Source organism: Pseudophryne corroboree, chromosome 1 (genome assembly GCF_028390025.1).
Source record: "Pseudophryne corroboree isolate aPseCor3 chromosome 1, aPseCor3.hap2, whole genome shotgun sequence".
Taxonomy (NCBI): domain Eukaryota; kingdom Metazoa; phylum Chordata; class Amphibia; order Anura; family Myobatrachidae; genus Pseudophryne; species Pseudophryne corroboree.
This window is the reverse complement of record NC_086444.1, coordinates 238,095,047-238,117,780: the sequence shown is the minus strand read 5'-3', so window position 1 is coordinate 238,117,780 and position 22,734 is coordinate 238,095,047. Positions and strand designations below refer to the sequence as shown.

The following is a 22,734-nucleotide window of genomic DNA, read 5'->3' as shown; positions in this document are numbered from 1 at the left end:
GAGCTGTGAGGGAAAATGGCGCCAGTGTGCTGAGGAGATAGGCTCCGCCCCCTTATCGGCGGCCTTATCTCCCGTTTTTCTATGTATTCTGGCAGGGGTTAAATGCATCCATATAGCCCAGGAGCTATATGTGATGCATTTTTTTTGCCATCCAAGTTGTTTTTATTGCGTCTCAGGGCACCCCCCCCCCAGCGCCCTGCACCCTCAGTGACCGGAGTGTGAAGTGTGCTGAGAGCAATGGCGCACAGCTGCAGTGCTGTGCGCTACCTTGTTGAAGACAGGACGTCTTCTGCCGCCGATTTTCCGGACCTCTTCTGTCTTCTGGCTCTGTAAGGGGGCCGGCGGCGCGGCTCTGGGACCCATCCATGGCTGGGCCTGTGATCGTCCCTCTGGAGCTAATGTCCAGTAGCCTAAGAAGCCCAATCCACTCTGCACGCAGGTGAGTTCGCTTCTTCTCCCCTTAGTCCCTCGATGCAGTGAGCCTGTTGCCAGCAGGTCTCACTGAAAATAAAAAACCTAAAACTAAACTTTTCACTAAGCAGCTCAGGAGAGCCACCTAGTGTGCACCCTTCTCGTTCGGGCACAAAAATCTAACTGAGGCTTGGAGGGGGGTCATAGGGGGAGGAGCCAGTGCACACCAGGTAGTTCTAAAGCTTTACTTTTGTGCCCAGTCTCCTGCGGAGCCGCTATTCCCCATGGTCCTTACGGAGTCCCCAGCATCCACTTAGGACGTTAGAGAAATAGGATTTTAAATACCTACCGGTAAATCCTTTTCTCATAGTTCATAAGGGATATTGGGCGCCCGCCTCTGTGCGGTGACTTTCTGCAGGTTCTCTGTTATGTGTTACCTGTTCAGCTGTTGCTGTTTATGTTGCCAGACGTTGCTGGTCCGGTTATGTTTTGATGTGCTGATGTGTAAATCTCACCACACTTATTGTTGTTATGTTTCTTCTCTCAAGTATGTAATTTCTCCTTCGGGCACTGTTTTACCTATAACTGCCTGTGGGAGGGGGCATAGAGGGGAGGAGCCAGCACACCCAGTTGTAGGAATTTAAAGTGCACTGGCTCCTTTGGACCCCGTCTATACCCTTCGTACTAATGTGTCTCCAATATCCCTTATGGACTACGAGAAAAGGATTTACCGGTAGGTATTTAAAATCCTATTTAATTAAATAACTCATTGCTTAGTATTGATTACTTCTACCGTGTAAATGTTCAGTAAGCATAGGTGCCTATTTATTTTCCACTATGTATTATGTTCCTCTCCAATATGAGTGATTTTACATCCCTAGATTTAATAGCAAAGCAGCCTTAGGGGTAATTTCTACCGTGAAATCAATGGTTCTTGTTTACATCAGCAAACATGCTCAAACAACTTATAATCCTTTTTTATCATACACATTTTTATTATTTATGTAAAGTGTACTTTCAATATTTTAAAGCACTGTCTGTTACTTTTTGTGTACTGTGTGAACTGCACATGGGGCACGTATACTGAAATACTTTAGGGATGTATCATATAATTTACTTGTGTTTTCATAATGTTTTAGATTTGAAGAGCTAATGAAGGAAGAAAAGACAACTACTATTGAGCTGACCGTCCTGGAGAAGAAAATTGAGGCATCATTAAACAATGTGCCAGGACAGTCGTTTAGGGCCCCCACTGGTAAAGCTGTAATAGACACCGTTGTTTTCAGCCGGCTCCCAGAAGAAGTGGTGGCATTTGAAAAGTTTCTGCAACAGACAGGAGGGCGTCTGGGAGGATGGGATGATTTCGACCACCAAAGCTTCCTAAAAGTGTGGACCAAACATAAGGGCAAGCCCTCATATCTAGAAGAGGCATTGGCATACCTGCCAAGCAGAACACAGGAGGATGTACAACAACATGAAGCCTGGTATCAGGAGTTTCTCTGTCTAGAGGAGAAGAAGAAAGACGTGAGAACAGTTATTTTTTGCAGTTTACATTTCTGATTTGCAGAGTTTATGAAATATTGGACATATTGACATTCTAAATCTGATAGATAATAGGCAGAATACAATTTTATCAGATTTTTCCCAACCTCTCATCACATATTGATGAAACATACCATGTTTTAAAGCTGTATCTGTATAAGGGTGATCATAAGTAGACTTATACGGTGACATGGATAGCCTTAAGCTAAATCATAACTAAAGCACAATGCCAAAAAAGCTAAAATGGTCCACACATTCTTTGTGAAGCAGCTCTACCAGCAGTCCTGATTTTTGGCAACCAATAAGGACATGGCTTACAAAAAAGACGCAGGGTAATATACAAAATTAATATGCTGTGTAGATTGGGAGCATGGTCTAATTTGTCTGACCTTTCAAATCAGAAATGAATGCCCAAGTAAGTTGCTAACTTTCACTTCCTGTGCACAAACACTGATTCTAGTGCCATAGACCATTCAGTGAATCATTGATTATCACCTTTTCTTTTTCCCCCCGCATAAGGCTTAACAAGTAGAAGAACGACAGATTGAAGATTGATAGATTGTATATTGGATTTGTGATATAATTTTGGTTTCTTTCGTTTTTCAGTCTATTCAGAAGTGGAAATCAAGAAAGCAGCAAGAAAAGCAGGAAATGTCAAAGCTTCAGGAAAAGACAAAAGAAGTTACAGAGTTCGATCGGTGGCAGCGTGAAGAGGCTCAAAAACAGAAAATAGAAGAGGAAAAGAGAAAGCGGCAACAGGAAGTTGAGGCCTGGAAGAGGCAGAAGGAGATTGAGGCTGCTGCACAACTTGAAGAAAAACTGAAGGAAGAGGAAGAGCGTCAGAGAAAACAGAGGAAAGAGCGCCAGCGTCAGCTGGAAGTCAGGCTGATAGTGGAGGAGCATGCACGGATTAGGAAAGAGCAAGAAGAGTTTCTAAGACTGGAAAAAGAAGTCATGGAAGAAGCAGAGAGGGAAGAGAAGAGGAGACTAGCTGCATATGAGATATATCGATTTCAAGATAGGGTAAGTTACAGAGACTATATTCTTATAAGTACACATCATCACATTTTAATGTGTTTTGAAATGTTGCAAAAGATCATATACAACAGCATCTACAAATAGTTCTAATCTATTTAATAAATTTGTCTGCTGATAAAAATTATGTCATCATGTTATAATGACAGTTGGTCTGCCCTCAGGTCCATCCCTAATACTCCCCAAAATGTATCATACGTTTGTACTGACATCGAGAAGTTGGATGGAGGACTGTCCAGATAGCAACGTTTATGGCTAGAATGTTGCCATAGTAACTATCATGTATATAAAAAAGCAGTCATATTGAAATGTGGGAAAAACATCCCATTGATTCACTACTTATAGGACTCTGAGTGCTGCCAATTCTTGCATTATATATATATATATATAGTGGTTGAAGATCATACTAAAGAAAGTTGGTGAGTAGACAACCTCCCCATGGAGATGAATTCCTGGGACAGCTAACCTAGAAGACTGAGGGCCTGATTCATTATGGATCTCTATTGAGGCTGAGATAGCGATGTTCATTAATCTATTCTTGCTAAAATTCGCATGTGAAGACCCGCCCAGAAAGGATAAAAGACGCCCACCGTTGCATTCGCAAATCTGCGTATGCATTAGCAGATTCACAATGCATACGCAAAAAAAAGGACACCATTGACATTTGTGGCTGACCCCAGCATACTCAAATCAATGAGAATGCAGTTGCACCGGGCACCTCCTTTTTTGAACGCAGTGTTCGCAGATGATGTCAGATACACGCCTCGAAAACGGCCATGACACGCCTGCGTTTTACCAACCACTCCCCACAAACGCCATGTTACCACCTACAAATGGTCACTTCCTGTCAATCAAAGTGTGTTCCCTTTACAATTAGGCTGCATACGCAAGGCGATCGCATTTTTCCTTTCGCGCATGTGCAGTTTGCTGATAATTGCTCACTGCGTGCAACCTCACATTTGCAATTGCTGATGAATCAGGACCAGAGAACGCTGTGGGAGACAGAAAAACGAACAATTTTTAAAAAACAGTATTTTTAATCTTATTATATTTGAAAATGTTTTGACTGGGATTGTTTATATGCCAGTAAACTTGTATTTGATATTCTGTGGACATACAAGTTTTCAATAATAATAAAGGCAGATGCGATGAACAGCAAAAACAGCTATTGTGCATATTTTTTGACAACTAGACAATTGAGAACGGGGCTATCCTATTCTTGCCAGTGTGCACAGTTTATAGTGTTAAAGGTCTGTCACTCCTGCGTGGCAGGTTGTCAGAGGAGGTACTTTACTACAGCAGAGAGTAACTGGAAGATTTATAGGCTTGGTTTGCTGGATCACATTATATGGATTGGTGGAGTCATATATCATGAGCGGGGTCTGTAACATTAGAGCAGATCAGCTGACTGCAGTCTCAGTTTTCTTAACCTGCATCATTTCCTAATTTCATCACTGTCCCAAAAAATTTGGAGGGGTTTTATCAGTCTGAAGGGTCGGGGAGATAATAATTTCACTTTTTAGTAAAGCTGTAATAGAATATAAGGAGAGCGCTAAATAATGTATTTTACCTCCACAGTTCTCATGTAAAAGAAATGACTTTTAGGGGTTATTTATGCTTCCCAGTGCATATTAGTTTTGGGGTTTATTTGTCCTTCACAGTGCATATTGGACTGTGTAAGTGATTAATCATATTTTTGATATGGTACTTTTATTATTGTAAGTGGAGAAGCAACAGTAAAGACAAAAAGGTAGAAATACAATAACGTGATACATTATGATTAAGCTGAAGTAATACAATTCTGTTGGTTTATGACTTACCAGTTATCAATACCAATATCTTGGATTATTTGTGTTGGCAAAAATAACAAATGTGTTTTCATGACCTAACCTAATACTGCAAAGTAAGCTTGATTTACACAGTTTCATGTTTTATAACTTTTTTTCTAGGATCAAAATAAACTTGAGGAAAGGGCAAATGAAAAAAGGGCTAAAGAAGAAGCTGAAAAAGAAAAAGAAAAGAGACTAGCAAAATTAAAAGAAAAGGTAATGTACATTGAGGACAATTCTAGTGAGAAAAGAGCACAGCTAAGACTAGAGGAGTGAATGACAGTGTTGTAGCCAGGTTTTGAAGTCGAGGGGAGCAAGGGTAAGGATGCATGGCAGTATTATGCGGGGGACGTGACTCTGTCATGGTGGGTGTGGTCATACCCTCCAGAGCCAAACACAGCTGGGCCCTACCACACTGTAGTCCCCCCAGTATGTCACATTATGCCACAATTTAGTGCCCCCAATTATTCACATTATGGGGTATATTCAATTAAAGTTGGATCCATTCCGACATGTATTTGTCGGAATGGATCCGACAACCCCTATTCAATCCCATCTAAAATTTCGACTTTTTCAAGTCGAATTTAGATGGGACTCAGAGGAGGAGAGGGGGGGCGAGCTGCGGGGGGGGACAGCCGGCGGCAGCCAGAGGAGATCAGCGTGCTGGAGCCGGGTGGAAGCTGCCGTAAGGTCGGGCGGGTGAGTGACATCCAGCTGCAGCGCTACTGTAGCGCTGATCTCCCCTGTATGCCCGCCGGCTGTCCCCCCGTCTCCCTGCGGCTCCCCCCCCTCGCCTCCTTCGGGTCCGCATCTCAGTCCGACATTATTTTGATGTCGGACTGAGATGGTCGAAAAGGGGGCCAAAATCTGCCGTCTTTTCGACAGATGGCAGTTTTCGACTGCAATTGAATATACCCCTATATGTCACTGTTCTTCCCACAGTAGGTCACATTATGCCACACTGTACAGCCCCCAGAAATTCACATTATGCCATGCTGTAGTTCCCCCTCAGTAGTTCATTTTATGTCACACTGTAGTGACCCCAGTAGTTCACATTATACAGCATATATGATATACAGTACTGTGCAAAAGTTTGGGGCAGATGTTTAAAAAATGCTGCAAAGTAAGAATGCTTTCAAAAATGTTTGGAGTTGTTGTCCTGCTGCAGAATAAATTTGGAGCCAATCAGACGCATCCCTGATGGTATTGCATGAAGTACTTGCCTGTATTTCTCAGCATTGAGGACACCATTTAATACTGACAAAATCCCCAACTTCATTTGCTGAAATGCAGTACCAAACTTGCAAGGAACCTCCACCATGCTTCACTGTTGCCTGCAGACACTCATTATTGCATCGGTCTCTCGCCCTTCGGCGAACTTACTGCCATCTATTACCGCCAAATATTTAAAAATTTGACTCATAAGTCCTGAGCACCTGCTGCCATTTTTCTGCACCCCAGTAACTATGTTTTTGTGCATAGTTGAGCCGCTTAGCCTTGATCCCATGTCAAAGGTATGGCTTGTTGGCCGCAATTATTTCATGAAGACCACTTCTTGCCAGACTTCTCCAAACAGTAGATGGGTGTACCTTGGTCCCACTGGTTTCTGCCAGTTCTGAGCTGATGGTACTACTGAACATCTACCGATTTTGAAAGGAAATAAGCATGATGTGTCTTTCATCTGATGCACTAAGTTTCCTTGGCAAACCACTGAACCTACTGTCATCAGCGTTGCCCATTTATTTGTGCTTCAGTGTTGAGAAATACAGTCAGATACTTATAAATCATGCAATACCATCAGAGAGGCGTCTGATTGGCTCTAAATGTATTCTGCAGCAGGGCAACGACTCCAAACATACAGCCAATGTCACTAGGAACTATCTTCAGCGTAAAGAAGAAGGGAGAGTCCTGGTGATGATATGGCCCCCACAGAGCGCTGATTTCAACACCATCGAGTCTGTCTGAATTACATGAAGAGACAGAAGTTCAGCAAGCCTACATCCACAGAAGATCTGTGGTTAGTTCTCCAAGATGTTTAGCACAACATCCCTGCTAAGTTCCTTCAAAAACTGTGTGCACCTAGAAGAATTGATGCCTCTTTGAAGGCAGAGGCTGGTCACACCAAATATTGGTTTGATTTAGATTTCTCTTCTTTTCGTTCATTTTGCATTTTGTTAATTGATAAAAATAAACTATTAACACTTCTATTTTTGAAAGCACTTCTATTTCTCTATCGTCCTAGTGGATGCTGGGGTTCCTGAAAGGACCATGGGGAATAGCGGCTCCGCAGGAGACAGGGCACAAAAGTAAAGCTTTCCGATCAGGTGGTGTGCACTGGCTCCTCCCCCTATGACCCTCCTCCAAGCCAGTTAGATTTTTGTGCCCGGCCGAGAAGGGTGCAATCTAGGTGGCTCTCCTAAAGAGCTGCTTAGAAAAGTTTAGCTTAGGTTTTTTACTTTACAGTGAGTCCTGCTGGCAACAGGATCACTGCAACGAGGGACTTAGGGGAGAAGAAGTGAACTCACCTGCGTGCAGGATGGATTGGCTTCTTGGCTACTGGACATCAGCTCCAGAGGGACGATCACAGGTACAGCCTGGATTGTCACCGGAGCCTTGCCGCCGGCCCCCTTGCAGATGCTGAAGTAAGAAGAGGTCCAGAATCGGCGGCAGAAGACTCCTCAGTCTTCTAACGGTAGCGCACAGCACTGCAGCTGTGCGCCATTTTCCTCTCAGCACACTTCACACGGCAGTCACTGAGGGTGCAGGGCGCTGGGAGGGGGGCGCCCTGGGAGGCAAATGAATACCTATTTTGGCTAAAAATACCTCACATATAGCCTCCGGAGGCTATATGGAGATATTTAACCCCTGCCAGAATCCGTTAAGAGCGGGAGACGAGGCCGCCGAAAAAGGGGCGGGGCCTATCTCCTCAGCACACAGCGCCATTTTCCCTCACAGAAAGGCTGGAGGGAAGGCTCCCAGGCTCTCCCCTGCACTGCACTACAGAAACAGGGTTAAAACAGAGAGGGGGGACACTAATTTGGCGTTAGAAATATATAAAAAATGCTATAAGGGAAAACACTTATATAAGGTTGTCCCTATATAATTATAGCGTTTTTGGTGTGTGCTGGCAAACTCGCCCTCTGTCTCTCCAAAGGGCTAGTGGGTCCTGTCCTCTATCAGAGCATTCCCTGTGTGTGTGCTGTGTGTCGGTACGTGTGTGTCGACATGTAGGAGGACGATGTTGGTGAGGAGGCGGAGCAATTGCCTGTAATGGTGATGTCACTCTCTAGGGAGTCGACACCGGAATGGATGGCTTATTTAGGAAATTACGTGATAATGTCAACACGCTGCAAGGTCGGTTGACGACATGAGACGGCCGACAAACAATTAGTACCGGTCCAGACGTCTCAAAAACACCGTCAGGGGTTTTTAAAACGCCCGTTTACTTTAGTCGGTCGACACAGACACAGACAGGGACACTGAATCCAGTGTCGACGGTGAATAAACAAACGTATTCCTTATTAGGGCCACACGTTAAAGGCAATGAAGGAGGTGTTACATATTTCTGATACTACAAGTACCACAAAAGAGGGTATTATGTGGGATGTGAAAAAACTACCATAGTTTTTCCTGAATCAGATAAATTAAATAAAGTGTGTGATGATGCGTGGGTTCCCCCCGATAGAAAATTATGGGCGGTATACCCTTTCCCGCCAGAAGTTAGGGCGCGTTGGGAAACACCCCTTAGGGTGGATAAGGCGCTCACACGCTTATCAAAACAAGTGGCGGTACCGTCTATAGATAGGGCCGTCCTCAAGGACCAGCTGACAGGAGGCTGGAAAATATCATAAAAAGTATATACACACATACTGGTGTTATACTGCGACCAGCGATCGCCTCAGCCTGGATGTGCAGAGCTGGGGTGGCTTGGTCGGATTCCCTGACTAAAAATATTGATACCCTTGACAGGGACAGTATTTTATTGACTATAGAGCATTTAAAGGATGCATTTCTATATATGCGAGATGCACAGAGAGATATTTGCACTCTGGCATCAAGAGTAAATGCGATGTCCATAACTGCCAGAAGATGTTATGGACACGACAGTGGTCAGGTGATGCAGATTCCAAACGGCACAAAGGTGTATTGCCGTATAAAGGAAGAGGAGTTATTTGGGGTCGGTCCATCGGATCTGGTGGCCACGGCAACTGCTGGAAAATCCACCGTTTTTACCCTAAGTCACATCTCTGCAGAAAAAGACACCGTCTTTTCAGCCTCAGTCCTTTCGTCCCTATAAGATCATATCTGCCCAGGGATAGAGGAAAGGGAAGAAGACTGCAGCAGGCAGCCCATTCCCAGGAACAGAAGCGTTCCACCGCTTCTGACAAGTTCTCAGCATGGCGCTGAGACCGTACAGGACCCCTGGATCCTACAAGTAGTATCCCAGGGGTACAGATTGGAATGTCGAGACGTTTCCCCTTCGCAGGCTCCTGAAGTCTGCTTTACCAAGGTCTCCCTCCGACAAGGAGGCAGTATGGGAAAAAATTCACAAGCTGTATTCCCAGCAGGTGATAATTAAATTATCCCTCCTACTACAAGAAAAGGGGTATTATTCCACACTATATTGTGGTACTGAAGCCAGAAGGCTAGGTGAGACTTATTCTAAAAAAATTTTTGAACACTTACAAAGGTTCAAATCAAGATGGAGTCACTCAGAGCAGTGATAACGAACCAGGAAGAAGGGGACTATATAGTGTCCCGGGACATCAGGGATGCTTACCTCTATGTCCCAAATTTGCCCTTCTCACTAAGGGTACCTCAGGTTCGTGGTGCAGAACTGTCACTATCAGTTTCAGACGCTGCCGTTTGGATTGTCCACGGCACCCCGGGTCTTTACCAAGGTAATGGCCGAAATGATGATTCTTCTTCGAAGAAAAGGCGTCTTAATTATCCCTTACTTGGACGATCTCCTGATAAGGGCATAGTCCAGGGAACAGTTGGAGGTCGGAGTAGCACTATCTAGGATACTGCTACAACAGCACGGGTGGATTCTAAATATTCCAAAATCGCAGCTGATCCCGACGACACGTCTGCTGTGCCTAGGGATGATTCTGGACACAGTCCAGAAAAAGGTGTTTCTCCCGGAAGAGAAAGCCAGGGAGTTATCCGAGCTAGTCAGGAACCTCCTAAAAACAGTGCATCATTGCACAAGGGTCCTGGTAAAAATGGTGGCTTCCTACGAAGCAATTCCATTCGGCAGATTTCACGCAAGAACTTTTCAGTGGGATCTGCTGGACAAATGGCCCGGATCGCATCTTCAGATGCATCAGCGGATAACCCTATATCCAAGGACAAGGGTGTCTCTCCTGTGGTGGTTATAGAGTGCTCATCTTCTAGAGGGCCGCAGATTCGGCATTCAGGATTGGATGCTGGTGACCACGGAGCCCAGCCCGAGAGGCTGGGGAGCAGTCACACAAGAAAAAAAATTTCCAGGGAGTGTGATCAAGTCTGGAGACTTTTCTCCACATAAATATACTGGAGCTAAGGGTAAATTTATAATGCTCTAAGCTTAGCAAGACCTCTGCTTCAAGGTCAGCCGGTATTGATCCAGTGGGAAAAACATCACGGCAGTCGCCCACGTAAACAGACAGGGCGACACAAGAAGCAGGAGGGCAATGGCAAAAACTGCAAGGACTTTTCGCTGGGCGGAAAATCATGTGATAGCACTGTCAGCAGTGTTTCATCCCGGGAATGGAAACTGGGAAGCAGACTTCCTCAGCAGGCACGACCTCCACCCGGGAGAGTGGAAACTTCATCGGGAAGTTTTTTCCACATGATTGTAAACCGTTGGGAAATACCAAAGGTGGACATGATGGCGTCCCGTCTGAACAAAAAACGGGACAGGTATTGCGCCAGGTCAAGAGACCCTCAGGCAATAGCTGTGGACGTTCTGGTAACACCGTGGGTGTACCAGTTGGTGTATGTGTTCCCTCCTCTGCTTCTCATACCTAAGGTGCTGAGAATTATAAGACGTAGAGGAGTAAGAACTATACTCATGGCTCCGGATTGGCCAAGAAGGACTTGGTACCCGGAACTTCAAGAGATGCTTACAGAGGTCTTATGGCCTCTGCCGCTAAGAAGGGACTTGCTTCAGCAAGTACCATGTCTGTTCCAAGACTTACCGCAGCTGCGTTTTGTCGGCATGGCGGTGGAAAGCCGGATCCTAAGGGAAAAAGGCATTCCGGAAGAGGTCATTCCTACCCTGGTCAAAGCCAGAAAGGAGGTGACCGCACAACATTATCACCACATGTGGCGAAAATATGTTGCGTGGTGTGAGGCCAGGAAGGCCCCACAAAGAAATTTCAACTCGGTCGTTTCCTGCATTTCCTGCAAACAGGAGTGTCTATGGGCCTCAAATTGGGGTCCATTAAGGTTCAAATTTCGGCCCTGTCGATTTTCTTCCAGAAAGAATTGGCTTCAGTTCCTGAAGTCCAGAAGTTTGTCAAGGGAGTATTGCATATACAACCCCCTTTTGTGCCTCCAGTGGCACTGTGGGATCTCAACGTAGTTCTGGGATTCCTCAAATCACATTGGTTTAAAACCAGTCAAATCTGTGGATTTGAAGCATCTCACATGAAAAGTGACCATGCTCTTGGCCCTGGCCTGGACCAGGCGAGTGTCAAATTGGTGGTTTTTTTCTCAAAAAAGCCCATATCTGTTTGTCCATTCGGACAGGGCAGAGCTGCGGACTCGTCCCCAGTTCTCTCCCTAAGGTGGTGTCAGTGTTTCACCTGAACCAGCTTATTATGGTGCCTTGCACCTACTAGGGACTTGGAGGACTCCAAGTTGCTAGATGTTGTCAGGGCCCTGAAAATATGTTCCAGGACGGCTGGAGTCAGGAAAACTGACTTGCTGTTATCCTGTATGCACCCAACAAACTGGGTGCTCTTGCTTCTAAGCAGACTATTGCTAGTTGGATGTGTAATACAATTCAGCTTGCACATTCTGTGGCAGGCCTGCCACAGCCAAAATATGTAAATGCCCATTCCACAAGGAAGGTGGGCTCATCTTGGGCGGCTGCCCGAGGGGTCTCGGCTTTACAACTTTGCCGAGCAGCTACTTGGTCAGGGGCAAACACGTTTGCTAAATTCTACAAATTTGATACCCTGGCTAAGGAGGACCTGGAGTTCTCTCATTCGGTGCTGCAGAGTCATCCGCACTCTCCCGCCCGTTTGGGAGCTTTGGTATAATCCCCATGGTCCTTTCAGGAACCCCAGCATCCACTAGGACGATAGAGAAAATAAGAATTTACTTACCGATAATTCTATTTCTCGGAGTCCGTAGTGGATGCTGGGCGCCCATCCCAAGTGCGGATTATCTGCAATACTTGTACATAGTTACAAAAATCGGGTTATTATTGTTGTGAGCCATCTTTTCAGAGGCTCCGCTGTTATCATACTGTTAACTGGGTTTAGATCACAAGTTGTACGGTGTGATTGGTGTGGCTGGTATGAGTCTTACCCGGGATTCAAAATTCCTCCCTTATTGTGTACGCTCGTCCGGGCACAGTACCTAACTGGCTTGGAGGAGGGTCATAGGGGGAGGAGCCAGTGCACACCACCTGATCGGAAAGCTTTACTTTTGTGCCCTGTCTCCTGCGGAGCCGCTATTCCCCATGGTCCTTTCAGGAACCCCAGCATCCACTACGGACTCCGAGAAATAGAATTATCGGTAAGTAAATTCTTATTTTTTTAAAAGCATTACTTTGCAGCATTTTTTCCACACCTGCCTAAACCTTTTGCACAGTACTGTGTATGGGTGATAAATGAGCTAGATTTGTCAGCCACAGACTCTCACTTTCCACAATACAGTGGTGGTGCTCTGCAAGCAGGTCCCGACACCTGGGAGTATGAAAGCCCCATGTTAAGATGGTGCACAGTGCAACCAATCAGACACTCTCAGCACAGCTTGTCCGATATATCGTCTGAACAGTGCACAGGTACATGTGAACTCAGTGGCTGCGTACACCTGCCCCCTTCCCTGGAAGCTTGCATTGCCGGTGGCCAGTTATCTTTATGGTCAACAAAAAAATAAATAATAGAGACAGTGAGTGTGCCGGCTGGACCACATAGGTGCTGATTTATAAAGCAGGGCGAGCAGTCATTCCCGCTGCATGCCCCCCTACCTAGGTGACTGAAGAGCAGTGCTGGTGTACCAGAGTATGCACGGCACTAGGGAAGGCTCTGGCCCACCTTTCAATATCTACTATATTGTGTGCACAACTGCGTTTATGGATATTCCAATCCTACCTAAAGCTCAAAAAGTCTAAAGCCGGGTACACCGTAGGCGATGCAGATCGGAATGACATATCAGCCATATAGCTCAGTGTTTACCCACAATTACACACTCCCGCAGGTCGTTCCCAGGGACCGTCAACATGCATTTTAAATGTGGCGGGCAACGATACATCGCATCGTTGTCCGCATCATCGTGCAGTGTGCACAGATGGCGCAATATATTGTATACCATTTAGTGTGTATCCAGCATGAAACAGAGCTTCCTGGAGTCACCAACTCCCCCCTCAATCATCCCTCCCTGTTGGCACACAACAGGTTCTGACACCCTCTTACTGCACCCGTTGCTGTCAGTTCATCAGCTGGTGTCTGTCTGCTGCTCAGAATACTAGGGGTAAACATGCTGTAACAAACTAGTATCTATGTGTGGCGTTTCTCCTGAGTTGGTTTACTATCATATGCTTTATGGAAACAGGTACAAGTTCATGTTGAAAGAGATCCTTCCAGACTATGTAAGCTTACTAAAGGATGGGAAGAACGCTGCAAAAACATAGGCCCAACGGGTTCCGGTCCAGCTTTGAGCATTCCACACCGGTAATACTGATTGTACATGTTTCTGCATATGTAAAGATATATATATTTCCATATTGTCTAATAATATGTGTGTTTTATGACCAGTTCCTTATTTTTCATATGTGTGATTTCTAAAAGCATAAAAACATTCTCAAATTGTATTGTGAAATGTTGATATTTCAAAGCTAAGGTCCAATCAGAATTTTTAGTTTTGAATATAGACCATGAAGATAAAATACATTTATATTGATTGATAATCTGGCAATTCTTTGCAGATCCATTACAGAGAGCTGAAGCCCTTTCTAGATCTTTAGGGCATTGTACTAATGGGATCTGATACAAGGCAGAAAGCTGAGACGGCAGTCATTTGAGCTGCAGTGATAATATTTGCCTGTTGCTGAATTAACAAATCCACTCAGTGTATTTGAGCAGGACAAGTCTGAAAGTCTGCCTCTGTCTACTCAGTTGCATAAAGGCCCGTATTCACGGGCTGATGTGGGAGAGATGTGTGCTGAGCGAACCGCTCAGCACAGCGCGATGTGTGCTGAGCGTGCGGGGGGAGACGGGGGGGCCGCTCATTTCACCCAGGGGGTGAAATGAGCGACCTGCTATATTGGCCTTCATGCAGGCCAATCTAGCACCAGCGATAGCGATGTGCGGGGCTGCGCATCGCTGTCGCTGTAGGGGGTACACACGGAGCGATCATGCTTAAAATCTAAGCAATCTAGTCAGATTGCTTAGATTATCGCTCCCCTTAAGTATTTCATGCCTAAAATGGCAACAAATTGCAGAGCATTTATTATAATCCTTTACTTATTTGCATTCGGTTTGTGCAAATGGCGTACTCAGAGTGTCATGACTGAGGTTTTGTGAACCCGGTGTTAGTGAAGTCTGTGCAGGCGACTGGAGGACTATGTGAATACTTTCACTGACCTGGTTTGGGGGTGTTGTGGGCTCGGGGTTTCTTCCGGTGACCAGGAAGAGGGACCGCAGCGGAGATGACCGAATCTAGGTTTTCCTCATGCAGGATTTGGTCGGCAGACAGGAAGCAGGTATGGATGCTGGAGGTCTCCTGAAAGACAGAACTTGAAAAGGTGCTGAGGAAAGAACTAAGGAGTACCGGATGCTGGAGACACCAACTACGCTTGTGAGCACTGGGTTTTTGGAGGCACTGAGGTGCTTGGAGGCACTGAGGTGCTAGGAGGTACTGAGGTGCTAGGAGGTACTGAGGTGCTAGGAGGCACTGAGGTGCAGAAGTGCCTGGAGGCACTGAGGTGCTTGGAGGCACTGAGGTGCAGAAGTGCCTGGAGGCACTGAGGTGCTTGGAAGCACGGAGATACTTGAAGGCACGGAGATGCTTGGAAGCACGGAGATACTTGAAGGCACGGAGGTACTTGGAGGCACAGAGGTGCTTGGAAGCACGGAGATGCTGAGGCACAGAGGTGCTGAGGCACAGAGGTGCTGAGGCACGGAGGTGCTGAGGCACGGAGATGCTGAGGCACGGAGGTGCTGAGGCACGGAGGTGCTGAGGCACGGAGATGCTGAGGCACAGAGTTGCTGAGGCACGGATATGCTGAGGCACGGAGGTGCTGAGGCATGGAGGTGCTTGGAAGCACGGAGATACTTGGAGGCACGGAAGCCACAGGGATACGGCAGCTCTGGAGATCACAACTACAACAGCAGTAAAACTGAAACACGGCAGCTGTGGTTTTCAGTGGAGACTATGGAATACAGTACTGTGCCTTTAAGATGAACCACTGCAGCTGTGCCTTTACATTGAGACTCATGGAAATAGTGAAAATCAGTGGCAACACAAAAGTAAACCAAACAGGGTAACAAGGGAACAGAGTTTCCACAGGAACTTAAGTACAAAGGTTACCTTTAGGGAGCTCAGCTTTAAGACTCACACAGAGCTGTGTGTGACACGAGGAACTGGCCCAGTTTCTAACTCAGCCTCCCGACTTATACTTCCTGGTCCTTGGTGATTGGTGAGCAGGATTAGGTGATGCAGAGAGTCTCAGGCTGGCAGAGGATTGGACAACTCTGGGTCAGGTAAACAGTCACTGTCATGTGACTACTCTAGACTAGGCTGTGATGTAGAATGAGGCCTAGCAGGCCGAGAGAACCCTGAAGCCAGAACTTCTGCAAAACATAAGATGCTGGCTTTTAGGCCTAAACTTCAGATTACTGAATTCAGCCTCACACAGGAGCTCACCACAGGTGGAGCTAATTAACTATTACCTTTCAGGCAGAGAACTCAGGAAAACTCATAGTGCTGACAAACTGTTTAACTCAGTGAGTAAAAGACACAGGATCCGGGACAGATGGCAGGGGTAAGTCACCAAATATGAAACCTACAGTCAGGATTGTGACAGTATCCCCCTCTTCAAGGGTGGACTCCGTACACCCATCTTGAAACCTAGGGGAACTTGATGAATAACTCGTACACAAAGCATCTGAAAAGTGGAAACCGGAGGGTCCAGAAACAAAACTTAAGCTAGATTCTTTAGAAGTCTTCCTGATCTTCATCTTCTGAACAGGTAGACCATCCATCATAGACAAGACTGGAATTTCCTTAATCAGAAAGGACTGAGGAATAAACTGTAGAAGGTTCCTCTCCTCGTTTTGTAGTGCGAGAAGATTGTGCTTTCGAAGCTAGCACTCCACTGAGGCTTAAATTAAATCTTGTTCTATAACGAGGACTTTTCATACAGAGACCTGTAGAGCTTTTTGGTGATTCTGGAACCTCTTCATGCGTGGAAGCATAACAGGAAGGAACAGCACCTCCCAGGAAAGGAGTAGCATCATAAACTGGATCAAATTCAGAGTCTGAGTCCAAGTCTAACGGAAAATACGAATCTCCTTTAGATACACAGTTTGAAAATGACCAAGAAGTGCACTGTAGCTTTGAATTTTTTGGCGGAGAACTTAGTATTGGGCTAGGAGAGACTCCTACATGACCAACCTTAATATTCGGATTCTTACGGAAGGAGATACTTGGATTATCTTTGGCAGGACTGCACAAACTTACTTTTGTATCAGACTGTGGTAGTTTGAATGAAGACGAACTGAGGTTCTTTTTGGAGCATGATCTTTTAACTGAGTCAGATTCCGAGGGCTTTGGAGTAAATTCTTTAAAGACTGCATTACTAAAAGTCTGTAAATCATGGAACACAGGATCATTACTCTCAAAAAGCATGTTGGCCCACTCCAAAGCTCTTCCTCTGAATGCCAGGAACAGATATCGAGTAACGTTGGAAGGAGTTACTACACCTGAAGGATCAGACTCCATCAGAGAGAGAAATTGTTCAACCAGAGCGGCATATTGCAATAAATCTCCATCAAAGTAAATAGGTGGTAAGCCATCAGACGAAAGCTTAGAGGCTGAAACTGGAGAAATCTTTGGCTGGACGAGTAGGACTGGATTGGATCTGAGGATACTTGAATTGGCTGGAGCCAACGGAGACTGACCAGGCAGGGCCTGGAGTATCGCTGGACCGGCTGGAACCGGGACGGACTGACCAGGCGGAGCCTGGAATATTGCTGGACCGGCAGGAGCCCCCTCTTCACGGGGCTGGGCTGAGGCAAGAGCCCCCACTTCACGGGGCTGGGCTGAGGCAAGAGCCCCCACTTCACGGGGCTGGGCTGAGGCAAGAGCCCCCACTTCACGGGGCTGGGCTGAGGCAAGAGCCCCCACTTCACGGGACTGGGCAGCACTCTGTAGACTCTCTGGCTGGGCAGCACTCTGTAGACTCTCTGGCTGGGCAGCACTCTGTAGACTCTCTGGCTGGGCAGCACTCTGTAGACTCTCTGGCTGGGCAGCACTCTGTAGACTCTCTGGCTGGGCAGCACTCTGTAGACTCTCTGGCTGGGCAGCGCTCTGTAGTCTCTCTGGCTGGGCAGCGCTCTGTAGTCTCTCTGGCTGGGCAGCGCTCTGTAGTCTCTCTGGGGCTGGACCCTCTGAACCCCTCACTGGGGCTGGACGCTCTGAACCCCTCACTGGGGCTGAAGACACGGACGCCCCTCCTTGGGCTGAAGACACGGACGCCCCTCCTTGGGCTGTAGACACGGATGCCCCTCCTTGGGCTGAAGACACGGACGCCCCTCCTTGGGCTGAAGACACGGACGCCCCTCCTTGGGCTGAAGACATGGACGCCCCTCCTTGGGCTGAAGACACGGACGCCCCTCCTTGGGCTGAAGACACGGACGCCCCTCCTTGGGCTGAAGACACGGACGCCCCTCCTTGGGCTAAAGACACGGACGCCCCTCCTTGGGCTAAAGACGCCCCTCCTTGGGCCGAAGACACGGACGCCCCTCCTTGGGCTGAAGACACGGATGCCCCTCCTTGGGCTGAAGACACGAACGCCCCTCCTTGGGCTGAAGACACGGACGCCCCTCCTTGGGCTAAAGACACGGACGCCCCTCCTTGGGCCGAAGACACGGACGCCCCTCCTTGGGCCGAAGACACGGACGCCCCTCCTTGGGCCGAAGACACGGACGCCCCTCCTTGGGCCGAAGACACGGACGCCCCTCCTTGGGCTGTAGACACGGACTCCTCTATGACTCTAAATGGCTTGAACATTCTTCTCTGGACACCCAACTTGGGATAAGGTCTTTTAATCACCGGACCCCAGTCATAAATTTGAGTCTCTTTCAGAGTAGCCATCTTGATACCCCTGTCAGCAGTAGCAGGATCGGCTACTGTGGATGACTTGTAGACATGAGCACTGTGATACTGAGATTTGTCACCATTCCCTGGCTTACGAAGAATGCAATCTTTAACAAAATGACCGGAATTTCCACAGTAAAGACAGAGGTGTAGCTCCTTACGCCGCTGACGTTCAGCTTCAGAGAGTTTGGGCCGTGGATAGCTCTGATGAACAACTTTTCCTTGCACAGAGGAAGAGACTCTATTAACTGGATGGGACAAAACAGGATCAACAACGTTGGTAGTATTCCTGAAGAGATCAGGCATCACAGAAAGAATACTAGACAAAAGTTCTTGTAACTGTAATAACATCTGGTAGAAAATCTGCAGTTGGTCAGGAGTCTTAGTGCAGAAGGTCAGAGAATCTCTGGAGAAAGAATTCCGCTGCAGACACTGTGCTAATTGATGCTGAGTCGACTCCAGACCTTCCAAGCGTCCTGCAATATTGCTTAGGAGGTCCTGCGTCAGACAAACACTTTCGGCCGGGTCCATGTGGCCAGTTCCTACTGTCATGACTGAAGTTTTGTGAACCCGGTGTTAGTGAAGTCTGTGCGGGCGACTGGAGGACTATGTGAATACTTTCACTGACCTGGTTTGGGGGTGTTGTGGGCTCGGGGTTTCTTCCGGTGACCAGGAAGAGGGACCGCAGCGGAGATGACCGAATCTAGGTTTTCCTCATGCAGGATTTGGTCGGCAGACAGGAAGCAGGTATGGATGCTGGAGGTCTCCTGAAAGACAGAACTTGAAAAGGTGCTGAGGAAAGAACTAAGGAGTACCGGATGCTGGAGACACCAACTACGCTTGTGAGCACTGGGTTTTTGGAGGCACTGAGGTGCTAGGAGGTACTGAGGTGCTAGGAGGTACTAAGGTGCTAGGAGGCACTGAGGTGCAGAAGTGCCTGGAGGCACTGAGGTGCTTGGAGGCACTGAGGTGCAGAAGTGCCTGGAGGCACTGAGGTGCTTGGAGGCACTGAGGTGCTTGGAAGCACGGAGATACTTGAAGGCACGGAGATGCTTGAAAGCACGGAGATACTTGAAGGCACGGAGGTACTTGGAGGCACGGAGGTGCTTGGAAGCACGGAGATGCTGAGGCACGGAGGTGCTGAGGCACGGAGGTACTGAGGCACGGAGGTGCTGAGGCACGGAGATGCTGAGGCATGGAGGTGTGAGGCACGGAGGTGCTGAGGCACGGAGGTGCTGAGGCATGGAGGTGCTTGGAAGCACGGAGATACTTGGAGGCACGGAAGCCACAGGGATACGGCAGCTCTGGAGATCACAACTACAACAGCAGTAAAACTGAAACACGGCAGCTGTGGTTTTCAGTGGAGACTATGGAATACAGTACTGTGCCTTTAAGATGAACCACTGCAGCTGTGCCTTTACATTGAGACTCATGGAAATAGTGAAAATCAGTGGCAACACAAAAGTAAACCAAACAGGGTAACAAGGGAACAGAGTTTCCACAGGAACTTAAGTACAAAGGTTACCTTTAGGGAGCTCAGCTTTAAGACTCACACAGAGCTGTGTGTGACACGAGGAACTGGCCCAGTTTCTAACTCAGCCTCCCGACTTATACTTCCTGGTCCTTGGTGATTGGTGAGCAGGATTAGGTGATGCAGAGAGTCTCAGGCTGGCAGAGGATTGGACAACTCTGGGTCAGGTAATCAGTCACTGTCATGTGACTACTCTAGACTAGGCTGTGATGTAGAATGAGGCCTAGCAGGCCGAGAGAACCCTGAAGCCAGAACTTCTGCAAAACATAAGATGCTGGCTTTTAGGCCTAAACTTCAGATTACTGAATTCAGCCTCACACAGGAGCTCACCACAGGTGGAGCTAATTAACTATTACCTTTCAGGCAGAGAACTCAGGAAAACTCATAGTGCTGACAAACTGTTTAACTCAGTGAGTAAAAGACACAGGATCCGGGACAGATGGCAGGGGTAAGTCACCAAATATGAAACCTACAGTCAGGATTGTGACACAGAGGGCATTAGGATTAGGCTGCGGAACAGGAGGATTAGGGTTGGGCATTACAGTTAGGTTAGGGTTAGGCTGCAGGGAGAAATAGGTTAGGGTTAGGCATTAGACTCTAGTCTAGAGGGAGAGGTAGGAGTTAGTAATAGGGCCACTATACTTATTGGATTGCTGCTCCGTCAAATTACTCCGCTGTAAGTGACAATCACCTAACCACTGGGACCCGGAAGATGGAGAGATGGAGTTGCAGCCGTCGGAAGCAGGTAAGTCCCTACTGAACCCTGAAACTTAGCAATAGATGGTAAGGATGGTCCTGCCCAAATAAGTTTACAATTAAAAATGTGTGGCGAACACTTTGTACATAAAATTGTGGAATAGCTATTGTAGTTGCTGGTGGGTAAAGTGTGTGTGGCTACTATAAGGCAGAAACAGTATTAGCAACCAATTTTAAATTAGCCATTGTCAACCGTAATTTTTGTGCACCTGCCATCGGTGTAGTTGCTTTGAAGGGAGGAGAGACAATGGAAGGTGGAGATATATTTTCTACAAAGACTAGTTCATCTGTTATAAGACTTGCCTAAAGGCAACCATGACAGTCTTTCACTGATCATATTAAATGAACCTACTTCCTCTTCTGGCTCTACAGAAGGCTTTTTCTTTTCTGCTGAGTGGGCATTCTTGTGGTTATCTGTCAGCTCACAGTAGCTTTTTTTTTTATTTTACTTTGGCGTCATGTTCGCTACAAGACACTCAGGACACTTGTTTACAGATGTTATTATAGTGGCAGCTGCTGAGATCACCAGAGATGGAAACAGCATAAAAACAACTATCCTTGATGTGCTGCGACTCTTAGCACCGCTTTGTAATTTCCCACTTCCTACAAAAATGTTTCACTTTTATATCTGTAAGATCATTATATGCTCTAAAGGGCAGCCATCTGTAACTGCAGTTGATGTATGATTCTTAAGATTCTATCTATATTGTTTGGTAATATTTAAAGTTATTTAAATATGATTTTCTCCATCTAAAATCAAACATAAATGCTTCTTAGGCAGAGACATGTCCACGTGTTACTTTCTTACATAACGTGTTTTATGTTAATGTTAGTTTCTTTTTTTTTTCTCTTTTAGAGCTGTGCCAACATGGAGACAAGGTTTATAGGCTGCCAATATAAAGAAAATAACAGATTAACAAAAAGACTTGGATTATGCATTAGACTATGGTTAATCGAGACATTTCTCCCTACGTACCTTGGCCCTCATTCCGAGTTGTTCGCTTGTTGCCGAGTTTCGCTATATTGCGATTAGTCGCTTACTGCGCATGCGCAAGGTTCGCAGAGCGCATGCGCTTAGTTATTTTACACAAAAGTTAGGTATTTTACTCACGGCATAACAAGGATTTTTCATCGTTCTGGTGATCGGAGTGTGATTGACAGGAAGTGGGTGTTTATGGGCGGAAACTGGACGTTTTATGGGTGTGTGCGGAAAAACGCTGCCGTTTCTGGGAAAAACACGGGAGTGGCTGGAGAAACGGGGGAGTGTCTGGGCGAACGCTGGGTGTGTTTGTGAAGTCAAACCAGGAACGAAACTGACTGAACTGATCGCAGTGGCAGAGTAAGTCCCGAGCTACTCAGAAACTGCAAAGAAATTTCTATTCGCAATTATGCGAATCTTTCGTTCACAATTCTGTTATGCTAAGATTCAATCCCAGTAGGCGGCGGCTTAGCGTGTGCAATGCTGCTAAAAGCAGCTTGCGAGCGAACAACTCGGAATGAGGGCCCTTATGTTACACAGTAGTTCTGCAGACTGATGGCTGAGGATTACCGATCCTTGCTCCTGATTTCAGCACAAATTACAGAATATTTTTGCTGCCTTTGTGAAGGAAATGGGGTAGGTTCTGGAGCATGCAATCTGCATAGGCAGAGCTGAGAAATGGACTGTTTGCTCTAATGTTTCCCTGATCGTTTTAATTGTCTTTTTTGACTTATAATTTTTAATTACATTTTCAGTAAAAAAAATATGTTATGCTAAGAGCTGACATACTTGTAATTTAAGAAAAATCTAGTTGAAAATTAAAAGATATTTAGTTTTTTTGTGCCTTGTCTTGGGAACAAATGTTCACATACAGTAATCTCATGCTTATATAGGGGGAGCTGTGTTCAACCTTGGAAGAAATAAAGTGGAGAGGTAAAATACCAACCACTCGAAAATTTGATACATTTCTTCCTTAGGGGTCTAGGTACTAAGCATTGGAAAGAGATAAATTGCACAGAGATAAAGTATCAGCCAATTAGCTCCTAACTGCCATGTTACTGCCATGTTTGGTGAGCACTACATGAGTACTTGTGTGAGAAGTCTGAATATTTCTA

At 46.4% G+C, this 22,734-nt stretch overlaps 1 protein-coding gene across 2 annotated transcripts in view; it reads left to right on the top strand.

Moving 5' to 3' along the window:
• Positions 1-22,456, top strand: part of CCDC112 (coiled-coil domain containing 112) — a 74,380-nt gene extending 51,924 nt beyond the window's left edge. For both annotated transcript variants that reach the window (XM_063964152.1, XM_063964153.1), the window contains exons 6-10: positions 1,551-1,935; positions 2,560-2,976; positions 4,938-5,033; positions 13,587-13,705; positions 21,497-22,456. In XM_063964152.1, the coding sequence (XP_063820222.1) occupies positions 1,551-1,935; positions 2,560-2,976; positions 4,938-5,033; positions 13,587-13,705; positions 21,497-21,527 (1,048 nt within the window). In that variant the 3' untranslated portion in view covers positions 21,528-22,456. The remainder of the gene's footprint in view (positions 1-1,550; positions 1,936-2,559; positions 2,977-4,937; positions 5,034-13,586; positions 13,706-21,496) is intronic.
• Positions 22,457-22,734: the final 278 nt, after the last annotated feature.